The 20,240-nt window shown below is 37.1% G+C and overlaps 1 protein-coding gene across 1 annotated transcript; it reads left to right on the top strand.

Moving 5' to 3' along the window:
* Positions 1 to 11: 11 nt before the first annotated feature.
* Positions 12 to 20,172, top strand: LOC112569696 (amyloid-beta A4 protein-like). Its single transcript, XM_025247583.1, is given in 12 exon segments — positions 12 to 171; positions 1,852 to 2,016; positions 3,917 to 4,040; positions 5,080 to 5,295; positions 11,549 to 11,758; positions 11,761 to 11,858; positions 12,066 to 12,161; positions 12,583 to 12,735; positions 13,238 to 13,466; positions 14,676 to 14,780; positions 15,428 to 15,603; positions 17,033 to 20,172. Coding segments are annotated over 12 exon segments (1,893 nt in total). The 5' UTR covers positions 12 to 117; the 3' UTR covers positions 17,300 to 20,172.
* Positions 20,173 to 20,240: the final 68 nt, after the last annotated feature.

Raw genomic sequence — 20,240 nt, 5'->3', positions numbered from 1 at the left:
CATTAATGAGATGACGTCACGTCCGACATCTTTATGCTAGCGCTGCAGATCGAGTAGGGTGACTCGAAGAGTCTACTTCGGATTGTCGAAGTACCTGTTGGGTTTGTAACAGTAGACATGGGACCATTGCTTGGACAGCTCGTTGTTTTCGTCTTCTTCTCCTTTGCACAGGTCAGTGCTTGATAAAGGTAGCTTAAAACAATATATTGTCTATCCATATTTTCCCCGAGGGTACGCATTCTTAGCACGGTTGCGTGCCATGTAAAGAATTGAGCCCTCCCACTCCCAGCCTTGTCGCAGACAGCGTAACCCAGATTTTATCACCATTACTGCCTAGTTGCTTAAAGTATAGCTCATTATTTGAAGCACATTTGTTGTATTTTAGATAAGATTTTAGTCCAGTAAGATCTGTCGCTGGACGGCAGCCTTCGTTCAAAGATCGTAGATGGCGAAAAACTGATCGATTTCGGTAACTAGATGCTTCCGCTGTTCCAGACACAGCCACATTTGTTAATTTTGTGAACAGTTTTAGCCTTATATTGTATTGATCATATATTCGTAAAAGTAGTATCAGATCTGTCTTAGATTGTCTTTTATATTTCAAAGACAAGGCAGTTTTAATTTGCTGATAATGAGATCGCCTTTTGGTTATTACGGTGTTAACGTCAGTTGCAATGCAAGTCCCATCAACCACCACGGGTGTTCTCAGGTGAACATGTAAAATTATCGTAGAGATCGTTTGGAAGTAGCTAGAATTTTTATCATTATACCTTTCTAATATGTGTCGTTCCCTGAGGACTTGATTTTTCCATCATGCATGCAATGGCATTAGTAATTATAAACTTAATAATATTCATCTTTGATATTTTCAGAATATATTAACCATGAGAGAATAATTTATCAGTGGTCATTAAAAGCCCAGTGATATTTGTCTAATTTCATGTAACATCAAAGTAATATATTCTATTAAAAAAAAGAAATTCAGTCTACCCTAATGCTTTTGTTATTAATTTTTTTATTGTATAGTAATTACCTGCAGAAAACAAAATGCAAAACTCTGGTCATACCACACCACATAAGGCTTTAGTTCATTTCTGTATTATAAAAGTAGACAATTATCATAATTTATTGTTTAATAAATATATTTTTCTCTAGAAACAGATATGATGGTTGTAGTTATTGCAAGAAATACATTTTCACGCATATGTTACAAAAAGATAGTTCTTCCTATGGACTTTCTGAGTTTTGAGTCCAGTTTCCCAAGCCTAATTAGTCATCTCCAAACATATACTTCTGAAACATGTTTATGCTGTTATTATTGCCTTTTGGGGTCTCATATATATATATCTTTTTAATTTTTCCAGTCTTTACTTCCCTGCCCAGCATATGTAGTTTAGAAAACATTATAATTATTACTTTGCAGAAACAACTACTTTAACCCTTGATTTGCAAATATTCTACATTAGGGAGAAAAATATCATTTCTTAAAAAGCTTGAGAAGTTAACTTGATTTAAATAAGTTACATAATAGGGGAAACATTGTAGTTTGGTAGTGCATTCAGCTTGAAGAGAAAATGCTCATCAGATAAAGGCTGATCCATTCCTGTGACTGAAAACGTCCTGTTTCTGCTCAACAGATTGATGTCTATTATCAAAGGTTTAATTGGCACTAGAGGATTGGACTAAGTTTTGCAAATACCACTGCACTTGAAGCTACATAATTATGGAAACCTTTACCTCATATTACATAATATAATTGTATTTGTATAATGTCTGTTTAGTTGAACTGCATAGTTTTTTGGTATATGTTAGTGTACTGATGTTCGCTTCTCTCTTTTTTGATTGCACCAGCAGCAGTCTGTATCTGCAGTGCCTGGAGATGACAAGTTTGAGCCAATGGTTGCATTCATTTGTGGAAAGCCTGCAATGCACAGAGGAGTGAGTGGCTGGATTGGGGATGAGAAAATGCTGGACTGTCTTGACGAGAAAACAGACATTCTGAACTACTGCCGAAACGTAAGTGAACACATTCTTACTAATGTCTCGCCACATCGTTCTTGTTGCATGCAACTTGTTAATCTTTCTTGCATCTCTCTATCTCAGAATGACTACTATTGCAGGTACTTGGTTGATCTGTTTGACCACTCCATTTCTTTCCTTTTTTTTTTTTTATCCTAGTCTTTTGCCATCTATGTTGCTTCATTTGTCCACAAATAAATCTGAAATAATTATTTTTGCTTGATTTAAAGAAACTTCATTTTCATTATTGAAATCTCTCATCCATGATAATTAAATCACCTGTTAACAAGTTGGACAACAAACTTGCATTTTCAATAATGCATTTGCCCTGTACCCTGCTATTAAATGTATCTGAAATGTAGCTTGATGATGTGGTCCCTAATCAGATATTTTGCTGGATGATATTTCTTGTAGTTGAAATACACTAGGATCTGCTTTGTTTGGCCAGAGGGTTTCTATGATTCAAGTTTAAAACTGTCATTGATCACATCAACATTATCCTTAAAGTTTTGTCTAAAGAATATTGGCATAAACAATTTCAGTGCTACTCTTGATTTTTTTTTTACAAAAGACCACTGTGACATAAGTACTTTGAGAGTTGTGTAAATACTCAAGTTGAAACTACACTTACAGCTTATGTGCTTTATATCTAGAAATAGTAGTTTAGCCTGACCTTAACCAGGGGGAAAAACTTGTTCTGTAGACAATGGTTAAGCATGTATGACTCTATCATTCTAAAGATAGGGGTTATTACTGCCAAAGATGGCATGTGTACAATGAAGCTTTAGATTCAATGTCAACATATATTTATCTTTTAATAGTGGATGATCTAATCTCATAATCCTGCTAGATTTCGCCCAGTCTTTGTAAATTCAATTTGTCAGAATACTGATTATCTGAAAGTGAGCTATGCATGTACAGCTGTATTCACTGTCTTGTTGATTTTCTTTGCATTCAGTTGGCTGTTTAACATATACACATATTCCCTTGATCTGTTCCATGGAAGTTTAGGTTTTCATTTCTTGCTAACAGCACTTTTTGCTTTGTTTTGTTCTGCAAGACACAAACTGTAAGAAGCAGTCTTTGGAAATCTCAGGATTTGCACTGATATTTGATCATTTTATGCCCCATACAGGGCTTCTGCTTACACAAAAAATTGCATACAGTACGCATTAAAAGTTCGGAGGACCCCTTCAATTTTCGTTGATGGGGTCCCATTCAAAGCTGGGCGAAGAACAGGGACCCCTTAAAAATCTGAAGAAGGGGTCCCTGGGACCCCAAAGAATTTAGCCTTAGCAGAAGCCCTGTCATAGAAAGAGTGAGATGTTTGGAAGGTCTTTTTCCACAAATGAACATAGACTGGTTTTCCCTGAACATGAGAATAAAATAGAACTCGTGGGAATTACATATTTGTGACGCTGGTCTATCACAAAACCAGCATAGACTCAAAATAAACCAAACACATGTCGAACAAGATGATCAGTAAGAACACAGAAGATAGGCCCTCTTACACATTGATTGCATTTAGAGTTTATCTGCCATCATGGCCATTCCCACATGATGTGATCAGTTATTAGCAAAACAACAATCACTTGTGTTGAGACAGTAAGATGGCTGCCCAAGCAGTTCACAAAAAGGAATGATATCGCTTGAAAACAGTAGATTGTGTTTGAAAATTAAAGGCTCTTTCATTTTAAAAAAAAACTTTGTAAACATAGAAAAGAGACACTTAAAGCTTTGTGCGTGAAGTGGGGTGCTTTTTTGTTTGTTTGTTTTTTACTCCTCATGGATTTGAAAAGTCACTGGGTATTTGTCTAAGTTTAGTGTTTAATATGAGTTTTAAACATATTCTCCAATGAAACAAGGATAAAGTATTTGTGCATTTGTTTAAATACAGATGTACCCAAACCACAACATCACCAATGTTGTGGAGGCAGCATACCTTGTTACAATTCCTGGCTGGCCTTCACTGCAAGGAAAGGCTTTGCACTCACACAGACTCCGACCTTTTCGCTGCATTGGTGAGTCCTTTCAGCATATGAAATAAAAAGTGGTTTTTATTTTTATTTTATGTGGGTAAATTATAGATTGTGTGGCAACATTTGAAAAATGCATGTTTATAAATATTGCAATGGATTTTATATAAAAAATCTGCAAGACAATAGCTGTAGCAGTGAAAGAGTGGGTAGAAGGGAATAATAGAGCTGAAAACCTCTTTGTGGCTTGTATTAATAGCCTGTTCGTTCAAGCGCTTCCTTTGTGTGATAATTTTAGCCTGGAAGGTGATATGTCTTGAGGATGGCCTGTTTAGCTTTAACCTTGTCTGACCCAACCTAATGTGTAGTATCACTAAACCTTTATTCCCTGCTTTGTGTTTTCCCCACTTGACCTGTCAGACTTTTCTTGATGATCAACAAAAAGAGAGATACATGCTTAGTTTTCCTGAAAATTTAAAAAAAAAAGCTTTCTGGAAAAAGCCAATCCCAGCTTATGGTCAGATTATAATTATTGATTTTGAATCTTATTTAGTCTGCTTCTAACCTTTAATAATATTATATAAATTACTATCCTGGCATTGCACCAAAAAATAGTTCTCTACATTAATTCAGCTGAACATATTTTGATCCCTTGAACTTGATAATATTCATCACTAGATTATTGGATGTGGAGGTCATTTCTTTTAGTCACAAAATTTGTTTCATTTAACAAAAATGTAATTGATGTAGTGAGAGATAAAGACTATTTCCTGGGACTTTGTATACATCTTTTTGTAACAAAATTACTTTGACACTGAGTGGTGAGTCAAACTTTCACAATGTGGGAAAACCGATTACATGGTTTCTAGTGATAATCTTAGCTGCGTCGGTGATGCTGGTTATTTCTTAGGTTATGCTAATTGTTCATCTGGTTCTTTTATTTATTTACTGAATTAGGTTTTCAGAATACTGTAAGGTGTGCACAAAGGAAGACTGCTATGATTTGATTGTGATTAAAATTTTATCTTCAGCAAACTTGCTCAGGTTATTGTTAGTTGATATAGCCTCCTTTGTGTGATTTCAGTTGGTCCCTTCCAGAGTGATGCACTCCTTGTTCCTCAGCATTGTGTCTTTGACCACCAGCATGATGAAAAGGTGTGCAAAGGCTTCAGCCATTGGGAAGTGACCGCACAAGATGCTTGCAGCAAGAAAGGAATGCACTGCGAAAGTTTTGGAATGCTGCTCAACTGTGGACTGGGTGTTTTCAGCGGTGTGGAGTATGTCTGCTGCCCAGATGCCAGTGAGTGACCCATTGCTCCAGCCTTCCTTTTCTTTCTTTCTTGGTTCTTTTATTTTTTTCATTTCAGGTTTGATTAATTATGTGAAAAATTTTTTATGACTGAGGTTAGACTTCATGCATGGTATCTAAGCTGGGACAAAATTTATGATGGTATTGGATCAAATATCCTCTAAGGTTACAGTTGGAGATAGTCATCTGGCTAGTTTGGGGGTTTTTTTTTAAGTATTGTTTTTAATGCAAAATGTGACATTACTGATTAGATCGTGAAGGGTTTTTTTTGGAGAAAAAAAAGTTGGTCAGTTTTGAGGGGTTGTCATTAAATTTAAATAAATTAATACATGTTCTTCCATACTACTATGTTTTGCTTTAAGACAGTTTTTTCAGTCCTTCAGAAATGTTTAACACTTGGCATGTCTTCTTGAATTGAAAGTCACACATTATACAAACACTCTACTTTCTTTTTGCCTTTTTCCATCCCTTTCTTTCATTCATATCTCGCATCATTAGCAGGGAGAGAAAGCACACCTATCCAACCCTTGGCCTAATATAGTATATTGTGAAATGTATTCAGAGGGACATGGAAAGAGTAACCTGAAATTCAAATATGACTTAAGCCTATAGTGTTCAGAATGTAGCACTTACAGGTGTGAGCTGGCATTGCCTTGCTTGAGAGGGCACTAGGAAGGGGAAAGGGGGTGTTGACTTCGCTGTGGTTGTGTCCTGCTGCTGCTGCAGTCGCTGCTGCTGCCGCCACCGCCGCCATGGCAGTTTTAAAAATCGATGTTGGCGCAGCGGCAGTGAAAAGATGTGATCAATAAATTCCTGCACCTGCTCATATATCTAGCAGTAGCCTGACAAGCTTGTGCTGGCACTTGCACTAGACCACTCACCATCTTCCCCCATCCTTCTCTGTTTCCACCTCACCCAAATGCAAGAAAATAGGGGCAGTTATTACTAAGGGTCACAGAACATTGTGTCCTTTTTTTAATCCAGCCACCACCTTATGTCCTGTGTCTGCACTTGCTTGCACATGTGCTCACAAGCATGCATGCCCACAAATATATAGAAAAGAGTTGGAGAGAATGAAACAGAGTTCTGTCTGATCTCATGATTTTTGAAAGTGATTAGTTGAGGCTAATCCTGAGCAGCAAAAGCTAGACTTAAGGTCTACTAAAGTTGTCTTTGGCCGATTTTCTGTATCTTAAATACATATGTTAAATTCCAATGATTACAATGATTAGTGTGGTTTTCATCAGTTAGAATTTTTTAACTACATTGGCGATTTTTGTATGAAAATCAGTCGCTTTCTGTCTCATTAGGAAGTAAGTTTTAACTTTTATGGTACATTGCTAGCCAGGTGAATGGCTGAAACATGCAGTTGTCAGGTGTGTAAAATCACCTAAGACAGTGGTTCATGCCAACTTAAGTATGATGTGGGTAGGTGAGACATTAAATTTGATACCTTAAGCTGTTTGGTCTTGCTTAACAAATCTGGTTACTAATCACTGCCCTCGCAGCTTTGGTGGTGGTATCACTTACACTAACTGTTTATCCAGGGTTTGTCGTAACCAGCATTAGAGATAGGAGTGCAGTATACAATTCTGATACATAACTTGCAGAATATGCAGTCATAGTGATACTTTCCCACCAAAGGCTATTAGTGTCACCACAATTAGAAGGAGTGAAGCTGCAAGCATAATGAACAAGTCAGTAATCAGGTCCTTTGCAACATAGTTTTATGATGGCTGGCGTGGTAGGGAGGAATTTAAAGAGGTTTTGGGAGTGCTGTAGCATAATAGGCTGACAGTGCTGGAGAATGCTCAAATGGGACTAGTGTTCTGGATCCATCATTATAGCATTAATCTGCAGTGTATGAAAATGGCCTTCAGAGGAACTGGAAAGGGTCTGACCACAGCTTGTTTTTGGCATACTTTGACTGTTCATGATGGTTGCTGGTGGTAGCCTTTCATTTTGGCACACACCACCTATGTCTGTCTCACAAGCACATCTGCCGCTGGGGGCGGTGTGGTAGTAAGAAGATACTGGCATGCTATCGTGAAAGGACAGAACCCTCTGTTACATTTCAAGTTGTCAGAGATATCTGACCACCACACAATTATCCTGACAATTTAGGGCAGGGGGCTGTTCCAGATAATTCAAGATTACAGTGACTGGGAACAGAGCCATTACTTCTAACCCTTCCCAACCTTTCAACTCAACCACCACCCCACCCCCAAAGTTCAGGCTTGTCCACAGGATGGGTTGGTGTGATATGTACCTGATGACTTGGCCCATGGTGTCCAGGGCACTCAGGACGACCGCTCACGTTCTTGATCTCTTGAAGCACCTTTCTTCAGATCTATAGGTGGCAATGTTTTCCTCTTCATACATAACAATGTGACTAGTTACGTGCTGCACTTTAAACACATTACACAAAAAGCAGAATATTGCAGTGTTTAGCCTCATTGGGTGTGTGTAGAGGTCATTGACATTTACTCTTCCTATGCAGCTCACACTTGCGAATGCAGATGTCTTCAAAGCTATGGCTCAATTTTGTCGATACACCCATGTTGAATGAGTTAAGAGACAAGAATATATCCCATGTGAAATCCCATCAGTGCAAAAATCCCTAAAAGTTATGCATATAAGTCAGAGTAATTCTTGTGTTTTTCTTGCAAGGTACATCACAAAATACAAATTTCTGAAAGGAACTGCATTAGAAGGCAAGGTAGGATGCCTATCATTAGGCTACCATTGAAATCAACCATTAGTCTAGCATCTAATAAGAGTCTAATGAGCTCTGACTTCATTTTTTCTGATTCTCTAGATAAAGAGGTGCATGCGCTTTTAATTTAGACCATTTTGAGACATGGTTTTAATAGCAGACAAGCCAAGTGTCTGTATGATATACAGTATTGCTGTAATTAATCTTACCATATATTAGTGGATATCAGGTGAGATGGTGATAGCGGAAAGAAAGGATTAAGGAAGTGTAGAATTCTGTATTGATTGTGGACAGAGGGGAAAACTAACAAGATCAGATGGAATTTTGACCAAGTCAACACTTGGTACTAATTCCAAAAGAAGCTGGAACTTAAGGTGATGTCATTCTGGATGTGTGGAGCAAGACTAGATGAGTTTAGATGAAAGAGGAAGACCAGTTCAAAAGATCGCCAGAGCCAGTGCTTGGTCAGACTGCTGATCTAGTCTGCGCTATGCTGCCTAAGCAACAGATCTATAATCCTTCTAGATGCCTACCTGCAGAGCTGTTATGGCCTGTATGACTCATGCTGCTAGGCAGCAGTGGATTCTGGGATGTGTCACTGGGTATGGAAGGTGGGAATGGAGGGGTTTAGCTGGTAAGTGGAGAGCATCTTGGAAGGAATATTTGGTCTGTCTGCATATTTAAAGATCCCAATTTTTTTCAGTATTGCTAGGTCTGCAGAGATCTTTTGTTTGAATACTGGTTGGTGAGTGGTCAGGATTAAAAAGACCTGCTATGACGTGCATAATGTATGGAATGAGTGGTGCAGAAAAACGTTCTGTGCAGCAAGACTGCCATGCCTCTGACACTCCATTATTATTACTAGGCCTAAACATGATGACATTTTGCAGTCTGTTAGACGTCATGACAAGTCAGGGTCACAAGCAAAGTGTCAGTAGGGTGTATCCTCACTGCAAAGGAAGTAGTTAATTTCAGCAGGAGCAGTTTTATGAACTTTATACTATTTCCTACTGCACTGCAATTTGGTAAACTGGTTTTGCCAGAAAGAAATACAAAGTAATAAATTGTTTAAGACTGAAATGGAGGTAGCATGTAGGAAAAGGCATGATACAGTTGAGGAGCTTATGATACAGTCCCAGTCACTGATGTTTGGATTGGAAAGTATGTCATATTTTTTAAAACAAAAGATGTTTGGGCAAGTCACAGAAATGTAGGATGTGGAAGGTTTACTTGTGAAGCGGGATCAAAGATTTTGTATAAACCACTGAACTGATTCATGACAAATATATGGTTTGTTGTAGTGTGGGGGGTGGTATTGTATCTAAAATACTCTTTGGCCTGTCAAAAGTTTATTGTTCTGGCTGAGAGTGCTTTTTGCCTTGGCCTAGGTTTAGCAGGTCTGTGTAATGTAAGAAAACTGCATATGCATCCTCTTAGGCAGTGAACAGACCTGTTGGTTGTCACAGCTTTTCATTCAGCACAGCCCATTTTTTAAGAGTGGGGAAAGAGGACACCAACTTCAGGAAGAGGGGAGGAAAGCTGTGCATGGGGCAAGGCACCTGGCAGGGGTGACCTTTTATTTCTTGATGCTTTTATTCCTAAGCTAACTTGACAAACTCAGTGCAGTGTCTAACTGAATGAAGCAGTTTTCACGCACATAATAATAATGGGTATTTGTAATGCGCTGCACCACAACCAAGATAGATCGCACTCGCTGCGCAGACTATGTGTGTACATTCTGTAAGTTGGCTTCTGGAGTTATGCATTTGATTTTTCTTGTATTCTTGTCTGCTGAAAGCTAGCAACCATAATCTTTTCATGTCATTGACTGAGCAGGTTTTATTTCTATTATGTGACTCCATGGATAATTCATATTTAATTAATTTTTTCCTTTATTTCGTTTCCTGCAAGTGTTGTAACACATTATCAGTCCTCTTTCAAGTACAATTCCAGATATAATGTATTTAGTGCCATTTATCAAAAAACATTACATTAGGATTCAGTGGCACAGACAAGGCAGCCACAACAGTTGGGGCAGAGCCAGAAACATTGATCCAGACAGTCACTGTGCCAGTCTGCCAGGGGAGAGAGCCAGAGAGAGAAATCAATTAATTTCTGACTTTGGTCCAAGCTTGCCTCAGCACTCAGCCTGTGTGAAGGCTTCAATTATTCCACACTCCCACCTCCCAACATGCTTGATATTGCACAGACCCAGACATAGACTCGTGGTCCTCTCTTTTGTGCTTGTGGGCACATGAATTGCTGCTAGTCAGGAATGATCCAGCTTTGTTTTCATTCCCACAGTATTTAAGGAACTATTTCAGTTGATGGTGATATCTTCTGTGTTTGACCAGGATCAGTAAGGTTGCATTCAAAGAGATGGGTTGCCATAAATAGTAGATTTATAACCAAACTGCACAGGTGCATGATCTTCAGACATTGTCTATTTAGTACCAATTTCAGTGTGTATTAAAAACACCAATATCTATGCAGGGGCAAAAACAAGATTTCTGGCAATGCTTTATTAATTTTTTGTGCATTGGTGTGACAGGAATTTTCTGGAATTACAATATAGATAAGACAAAAGAGATGAGCATATAAATAGTGCTGTTATTAGCATTATACACAATCTGTCAAAACTGTCCTTTAGGTCTCTAGGCACTCTTTTTTTGATTGTCATTTTAAATGAGCTGTTTTTATCCCTCATTCTTTGAAAGTCTTTTTCCTTTGTATGCTAGTTATATAGTTTCTGTACATAATAGGAACAGTTTGAACAGTGTTGTAATATTTGTTCTTAGGTAATTGGTGTGAAGCAGGGGAACTTGGCTTTTTGTGTTAAGCAAATAGAAAAGCTAGCAGTATTTTGTCCATTTCAGAACATGGACTAGCAGGATGATTCTTTTTATTAAGTTTAAATAAACATAGTATTTGAAATCATTTTTACCCTCTGCAGTTCAGTTACTAAACTCTTAGAGGAACTGTTGGTTGTGTGAGCATGTGGGTATGTGAGCATGTTGTAGGTATGCTTTACAAATGGTTTTAGACATAAGATTACATTTTTGTATGTTTTACTATGATGCACGACTTGCCTTGTCTTGTAACTAGCTTTTTTTCTATTTTAATAATTGAGCACACTTCCCAAGTTATAATTGCCAATCGGGATTAATAAAATTGGTCGTTTGTCATTTGAGTATTACTCCAAAACTCCACTACCAACCTATTCTCTCCCTCCCCCCACTCTATCTTTCTTATATCTCTTGACAAAAGCAATTGGAATAAGTGGGAACTGTATAATTATTAATTTTAGTGGGAACTACTGAACTGGAATAGAATGTTTTAATCCCAGTAAAAGGATAGTGGTGGTATTTTATATAGCAGGAGTTTAAATACCCAGGTTAAACTGTATTTTTATGTGATAGGATTTTTTTCTTTTTGAGAGAGAGAGAGACAGAGAGTGAGAGAGCAAAGAATCCTTGACATACTATTTATTCAAATGGTGTTTTTATAAGACATTTGATATCCTGACAGCATCAACGCGCGTTCATCCACTTCCTTCAGCCAAAGATTCGGATGAGACCGATAGTGATGAAGACAAAGATGATGATCCCACTGCTTCTGATGATGATGATGATGATGATATTTGGGAAAGTGATGAAGATGAGGATGATGATGATGATGACGACGATGATGATGAAAAAACTGTGGATGAGGACAAAGTTAACCTGTATGAGTTGTATCTCAAGGAGAGCCAATGCCTTCCCGGCTACATAATGAGCACCAGAAGTTTGTTGCAGCACGTCAGTACATGCACAAACTCCAGGAAGCTAAAAACACCCAGGTAAAATATTTTTCAGTTATTAAGAAACATCTAGATAAAGTGAAACATTTTCTAAGCAGCAAGGAACATTTCTCAGGTCATCTTGTATGGCATCAGTTATACTTCAGCATGGATTTCACCATTTGTTCTCTTCCATTTCTTAAAAGTTCTAGTTTTATTTATAATCTCAAGAAATCCACTCTGCATCATGGGATGCTTGTTTTACAGTTAATGAAGGAGTGGACTGCTGCACGAGACCACGTCAATGAGGTGCGCAAGACAGATGACAAAATGGCAGACAAACTTAGCAAAGAGATCACAGAGGTAAGAGTGAAAGTTTTTTTTTATTAACTGCTTAGTTTTGTAACAGATTAGTTGACATTTCCTCCAGACATTGATATGATCGATACCTATGCAGATCTACATTAATAACCCTGCATTATTTATTGACTGCTCATGAATCTGACCAGGTTCCTCTGGTGTACTTAATTATTTTAAAGAGAAAACAAAAATTTTACTTTATCCTGTCCATTTTTCTGTTTTGACCCTTCCTAAGTTTATTTTTCTGAAAATATTTTAAGTTAAATAAAATTAAGCCAGCAAAAACATTTTCAGCTGATGTTTTAGTCATATATTTTCCATCCTTCCTAACTTTTTAAAGATTGGTTTGAAATGAGGTAACAGCTCTTTATAAAAATAGAAAATATACTAAGACAATTGTCATGACTGTACCTTATGCTTGCAGCGTTTCCAGCGACTGTATAATGCTTATGAACAAGAAGACATCGCTGAGAAACAGCAGATCGTTGCTCTCCACCAACAACGTGTGCAGGCAGACCTCAATCAGCGCAAACGCGTGGCCATGGATAAATACATGAGGTCTCTGGAGAGAGGAGACGTAAGTATTTTTCCATACGATGTCTAGTAACCACTGTTGCATTTGGATTTTAGGGTCAAAAATATAGTTTTAAATGTTAGATTATGTTAATTGCTGTTGTCTTGATGCTGAGAGTAGAGTCCAAAAGCAGATAAGTGAAAAAGTTTCAAGGGAACCTTATTTTTGACATCAAATCAGGAAGTGCAAGGAAAATGTGATCACTTGCTACAAGAGCTAATACTGAACTCCAGGATGTAGCTGCATTGATGGGTTTTACAGAGTAAGCTAAACTGTTCATAGGGGCTATTATAAAGTAGTTTTTTGTGTGGGTATGTGAAGGGATATCCAAGGGGTTACTTACATTGGGTAATATCATCAGCAGTATCATTTGGTCTGACATTTTCTAACTGTGTGAAATGCATTGAAGAAAAAAAAACCAGTTGCAGCAAATCTTAAATAAGCAAAAATATTTGGCAACAGTAGCATGAAACTTAATAGATTAAAGAAGACATATGATCCTCAGGTGTCACACATTGCCAAGAACCTGCGGCAGTACATCCGTGCAGAGGAAAAGGACATCACTCATACCGTTGACCATTACAGCCACGTTCGACAGACCAACAGTGCCGAAGCCACCCGCATCCACCCACATGTCATCAAGCACCTGCAGCTGTGCCAGCAGCGAATGGAGCAAGCCTTAGAGATGCTAGAGCGCTACCCAGATATTGAGAGGAAAGTGCGGCCGGAAATTGGTGAGCGTTAACTTCAAGCAGGCTTTTAGAAACAGTGGGGCAATTGATGACCAGAAATGTATTGCATTTTGGCAGTTGGTTTTGTTTTTGAGTGGGAACTGATGAGATTTAGGTGTACCTTTGCAAATGTTGATTTACTGACATTTGCAGATTGTTCACATTTCTTGAAATAGTGGACTGTTGTTGAATTTGAGATACCTACTGAAAGTGGCTCTCGTTTGACTCTATGTTATACATGCAAACACTCATACTATGCCCGACATTGTACATTGTTGAAATTGGCATTTTCTCCTCAAACTTACTGTAGTGAAAGGCCTTAACTATAAATAGCTTTGAAGTAATTTTAAAGTTTCTTGGAGTCACCTTTATGCAAATCGTTCATAGATATTGACTTATTTGTTCCAGTTAAAATGCTTAAACATGATCTGATTAGCTCATATCCCCAGCAATGAGGACTTAGTTTTTAGTACAATGAAATGAACTTACATTATGTGGTCTGATGCCCGGTCTAGTTTCTAATTATGGGATATTTTTTAAAGATATATTCCACAGGTAAAAAGCATCTTAAAACTTTAAAGTAAATTCTCCAGTTGCTGTTTTTGGCCACCACCGATGCCTAAATGCAAAAATAAAATCTCAAGATAGGCTACTGCTACAGCATAAAAAAATTTTCTGTTTTATTTAGAAAAAGATATCTTGGCAGGAACAGCATTTTGGCCTAAATTGATATTTGAATTTCTAAAAATTCCATTTGCTGAATTCATAGAGGCTAATATGTTCAGTTGCTTACATTTCCTAGACTCCTAATGATATTAAACAGTTCTTGTGTCATTCCTTAGATTGCCTCTAGTTTACAAAACCCAAGAGTTTTGGTATATGGCTTATGATGCATAACTTTATTTTTAAACCATTAGTAGATTTTTTATGAAAATGTTGATTAATGTCACTATTTTCATTGAAGTCACAAACATTTTAGTGCTATTTGTTATTTTATCACTCTAAAATAAAAAAAATTCAAAATATTAGAAATTTTAATTTTTGGAGTTTATCCTGACCTTCAGTTGAATACAGAGATAACCCTGTTGCAGTGGTGAATTAAAAGACTATACTAAACTGTTTGAAGGGATGAAGTCATCACCATTATCATTACTACAATTGTTATTCATTATTGTCACGGGTATCACTATCATCTCATTTGTTTGATTGCAGAGGAGTTCATGAAGAAGTTTGAAGACACAGCTTCTCGAATTCGTAATATTGTGTTGCCTGACCCTGCTACTGCCAGTGTCCAGACAGACTCTACTTCTGATAGTGGTCAGTAGGTTTTGTGACTGACTTCTTTTTAAAAAAAGAGAAAAAAGTAAGAGTTGTGGAACAGCAGAATCTTAGGAGCGAGTAAATAGCTGGGATGGCAGAAAGATTGGCTTGGTGTTCTCATAAAAGTTGTCGTAATGCAACATAATGTGAATTAACTGCTCACCATAGCCATCAAATGAACAGCAAGAGGCAAAAAAAAAAAAAGCTAACGCTGTTTATGGAGATCCCCCTCCCCCCAAAACATTTTAAGTATAACCTTGGTTTAATGCACTGGTGTTGAAAAAAAAGTTTGTCATTCTGTAGCATGTGTAACACATTATAAAGGAACATAAAGTACTTTATTATAGTCAGTGTAGTAGTGTGTTGCTCTATTTTTATTTGTTGTAACAAACTATTGTTGCCATACCTTTTATTAGTGTGCAGATTTGTCTTTACTATACTGTAATCTGTAGTGATGTGTTTGCTGTGCCTCATGTGTGTTTTGTCTTCTCTGTAATCTGTAGGGGTGTGCTAGCTAGGCCTCATACTGTAGTGTGTTTTCTCTTCACTACGCTGTAATCTGTAGTTGTGTGTTTGCTGTGCTTCATACAGTAATGTGTTTTTGTCTTCACTTTAATCTGTAATCTTTAATGGTGTGTTTGCAGAAGAAAACACTCCTAGCAGTGCTGCTGTGCAGCCCCAGATGATTGATCAAATTAAAGAGGATGTGAGCAGTGATGAGGAAAACGATGAGGAGGAGGAGCATGAAAATGAGCACAGCTATCTGCACCAGGACAACTTCATGGCCCACCAGCAGGAGAGCAACGTACAGTTGCAGCAGGTAAGGGGGTAACCACTTAAGTGCTGTGTCACTGTGTATTCTGTGATAGCTGGTCAGTTGCTGTAGGCTTCACTTTTTACATATGTCGGTAGTTGCACATGTCATTTACTTAAGGCGGCAGGATCACCCAAAACTGGGTACCAAATTTGTTCTGAATGACATGGGCCAACTAATTAATGTATAAACATAAAATTTGGTCAGAATGTGGTTAAGGTGTTGTATTTTTAAGATAATGACATCTTGATGGTTTCTGGAATGAGGAAAGGGCTTAAAAATTAAATAAATGAAAAATATACCCTCGCGACACTAATAAAACTAGCCTACACTTCAGAACTGGTCTAGACCCAAGTATCAGAGACTGAGCTAAAATACTTTTTCTACATTTGGAGAAGACGTGTAGCTGTAGCATGAACCACTGTCATTAGTCTAGTGTATCTGGTTTGTCTGTGATGTAAGACTTTAAAAAGTGTTAAAATTTTGTCAAAAATACAGCTTTTGTGCCCTTATATCTTAGAAAGTATTAAACATAGGAATGAGATTTTGGTTCATACCAGAGCCACTCCATCTGGGAGTATATGTGCAAAGTTTCAAGAAAATCTGTTAACAAATGTGGAAAATAACCGGAAGACAGTCAGCACTAACGTAGGTTTTCGTTAAAGTTTGGCACAGATCATTAGCCATAGTTAGTGTCACACAACAGTAGCCACAATAATCGGTCCAAAGTTTAATTAAAATGTCACTAAAAACAATCACAAAGCCATGCTTTCAACTTGGCGGAAGTGCACGGAAGTAGGGAGTAATTATTATTTAGAAGTTATATTGGGAGCGGTTATTATTTGTGTGTCATGTTGCAGGTGACTGAATGTTATTTTCCATTTTCGAGCATTCTGACATGCCACCCTACCCTGTGTAGATGCAATTATCTAAAAAACTACATAGCTCTGGCAAAAGTTTAACTTACCCTCTGAAAGAGAAAAGATTTATGAATAAAATGACACATATTAAGTTACTGTCATCGAAAAAAAAAATTTTTCAACCATTCTGGGTGATCCTGCCGCCTTAATGTCCAGTGCATTGCATTAATTTCAGTCAAAAGTCTGAATAAACTTTAAGAAAAACTGCATTGTTAGTATTATTGTACAGCTATTCAGCTTGCCCAGAAAAGTATGAAAATACTCCATACCTTAGTGTAGGTGATACTTCCTGCAATGGTGGATCATTTAGTTGTCAGGTTAAAAGTGTTTTTTTTTAACAGCATCTCAACTGAATATTTTTGTCTATGCTTTTACTATTTTTAGAGCCATTATTAGCACAATGTGTAGGATATGCTTGCAATTTTTTTGCAGACTTGACATGACATGCCCATATTTTTAATTCTTTGAGTTTGCAAGAAATTATTTTCTGTGCAACATTTTTTTTTTTCCCACAGGATCTCCGTGTAGCTTCTGCTGCAACAAGCTCATCACAGTTTGGCACAACTTTTGGCATTGCCATTGGTTCTGTTGCTGTCTTCATCATGCTGGTGGTTGCTGTGGTTATGCTTCGACGTCGCTCCAGCCCTCGCACTAGTGTCACTCACGGCTATGTGGAAGTGGACCCAGCTGCTTCACCTGAGGAAAGGCATGTGGCCAACATGCAGATGAACGGCTATGAAAATCCAACATACCGCTATTTTGAGGTCCATTCTCAACAGTAAAATACCAGCCTCACAGTCATCAAGTAAAATAAACTCCATTGGTTGGTGACACACATGAAAAACATTTTAAATCGGCTTCCTGCAAGAAAAAGATTTTGGCACACATGTCCAGATATATAATGTATACCAGCTTGTACTATTCTGATATTTTTATCTAAACAATAAAATTCGTACTTAATTTAGTCTTATCACAAAGCACAGTATACACAGAAAAAAAATCACAGGATTGAATTTAGCAAGAAACTCATCCATAATGTATTTTGTATTATGGAAAGAGCATTTATAAATATTAGATCGTCACTTCATGAGTAGTGCATTCTTGTGAGGCAGTCATGTAAACAATGTTTTATTATGCAAAGTGTGTTACAGCTTTTTCTTGCGGCTAGAGGCATTATCTCAAGCAGTTTGTGGGTAGAAGAAGATTCAGGTATTTTGTTTTTAAGGCTTTGAAAAGATAATTGGGTTATTTTTAAAATGTGATTTCTACGATGTTTTTTTGTTTTTTTTTTTAAAGTCGCCATGCATAATTACTGTAAAGAACAGAGAAATTTTTAAAAAGTACAGGGTTTTCTCTTTTTTTTTAGGGGAAACAAAAATCAAAACTGCTAAATGCCTTTCCAGAGGTATGGCTTTTGTGCTGTTGTTTTTGGACCAAGCAGGGCTTATTTTCTGGCAGTTTTTAAAAATGTTTTTTCCTACTAGTCTTTTTTCGATTTGAGTTAGGAAGAAGTGGGATTTGTGTGGCAAATGAGCTAAAGTCAGTATGTAGAAGCATTCAACATTTAGAAAATGAGGGTCCTAAGACAAATAAAGCTAAGTAGAGGGGTTTTTTTGGTGGGGCAGAGGCGTAGGATGGGTTCTATTTGATATTAAAGTTTATGATCGCGAAAGTTTTGGTACTTACCTTCCTTCTTGTATTAAGTTGCAGAAAGAACGAAAGATAAATTTAGTATTGTAGTTTTTACAATTTAGCAACATTTTTACTTTTAGAACTGTGGTGTTTGTGTATGACATATTACTAACCATTTTAGGGTGTTTATCCTTCCAAATTAAATGGTTGTGGTAGTCAACATAAAACTGGAGGGTTTTTTTTTTATCTTAAATATCTCATCAGTATGTATCATTTATCATTTGATTCCATCTTCCTAACTGTTAGTGCGTTGACTTGTAAAGTTTAAAAAAACTTTTTTTTCATGCTGTCATTACACATAGGGGATCATAAGGAACATGGCCATTCTACTTGTTGGTGGATTTTTTAAAAATTGTTTTCCTACTAGATCAGCTGTTTATGATCTTTATGTGTGAACAGCTTTCTAACTTGCAAATGTGGGAGATTAGCCAGAAACTAGATTTTAAAAACTGTAAACTTTAAAATAATCAGAACATCATTCATGGCCCTAGCAACAAGTGTACTTAACAGAATGAACATCTTGCCAGAAGCTTATTTGCAGGAGAGGAAAGGTTGGTGTCGGCATGATTGTTTGTACAATAAATGGGATTTTTTTTTTTTCAAATTTGTATTCAAAAAGTTTCATTTAAAAGATGTTGATTGCTTAATCAGTTGATGTATATACATAATTGTGATAATGATGGCCTTTTTTCCCCTTCAGTTTTCTTGTGCTTTTTTTTTTTCAAGTAGTGACAGCAGTTTCAGGTATAATAGTGGTCACATTTTCCCACCTTGTAATGCTTCAGGACTGTTTGTTACTCATTGTTCTCCCAGGTCCTTCCACAATCTGTCCTACAGAGTTGTTGTCTGTTTAGAAGTGTTTGCATGGCATCTGTCAGTTGTAAAAAAATTTTGATGGCCTAATGTTTTGTTTTGTTTTTTCCCACCTCATTTCATGCTAAGCTTTTTGGTAACATTTGATAAGCACAACAGAATACGCTGCAGAAAGGCATTTTAATCATGAACATCACACATGGGTTTTTTTTTTTCCCTTTCTCTCTCTCAGGATTCGAACATCTATCTATCTTCAGCATTGCTTTGTACCCAATAAAGTGTCTTTCATGTGAGGAGTATTTTTACCTGGTGGGGTTTCTTCTATATTTATATTTAACATCACATTTCTTGTTTGCTGCTGCATTTATAGACATATAGACTAGATGTAACACTGGCTGCTCTTCAACATCAGGTTTCTAAGCACATATTCAGTTGGATGGTAAGAGGAAGTAGGATGTATTATCCAAGCTTGCTGGTGAGGTAAGAAGGTTTTTGCTTAACAGCTTTTTCCCTGTTGTTGTAGGATGTATTTAAGTGTATGTATATTGTGCCACCTAATGTACTATTCATATTTAATAAGCAATCACCATTGTAATGAATTATGTATGTAATTTTGCTTCTCTTCCTAGGGTTACAAATAACAAAATTAGTCCTTAAAAAAATTAGTATTGAACAAAACAAATCTCATGATGTGATGCCCCAAACATTCCAACAAATTCTGTGTCGCCCTGATTGTATTGGATACCAAAGTCAAAGGTTTGGGGTTGGGGTGGGGGTAATTCAAAACTGCCACAAAGGAAAATTTATACCCATTCAGGACAAAATGGTGATCAGACCTGGTTGCCTTTACAATCAGTGGATATTCAGGAGTCAACCCTGGGGAAGGGGCTGCTATTTTTATTTAGTTTACTAAGAGCATATACTGAACACATTTTTACATGTATAGCTTAGTGAGTGTGGAAATGGCCCATAGGCATATTGATGTATTCGTGTTTTTACATGCATAACACTTGCCGTGTGATTTCATCCTTTTAATTCTGTGAATCGCTGGTCTTGTGTGTTTTTGTGACGTTCATTTGGAATTCTTCCATTCTGTTCTGTATCATCTGCCATTAGTTTTTCCTGAGCCAATAAAAGCCATTTCCACCAATTGTGTACATTTAAATGTGTGAGGGTCTACGTGTGTGTGTGTGATATGCAGTAGATAAAAATTTTGAT

Source organism: Pomacea canaliculata, linkage group LG7 (assembly GCF_003073045.1).
Source record: "Pomacea canaliculata isolate SZHN2017 linkage group LG7, ASM307304v1, whole genome shotgun sequence".
NCBI classification, from domain to species: Eukaryota; Metazoa; Mollusca; class Gastropoda; order Architaenioglossa; family Ampullariidae; genus Pomacea; species Pomacea canaliculata.
Note: the sequence above shows the minus strand (reverse complement) of the source record. Positions and strands in the feature narration are given on the sequence as shown.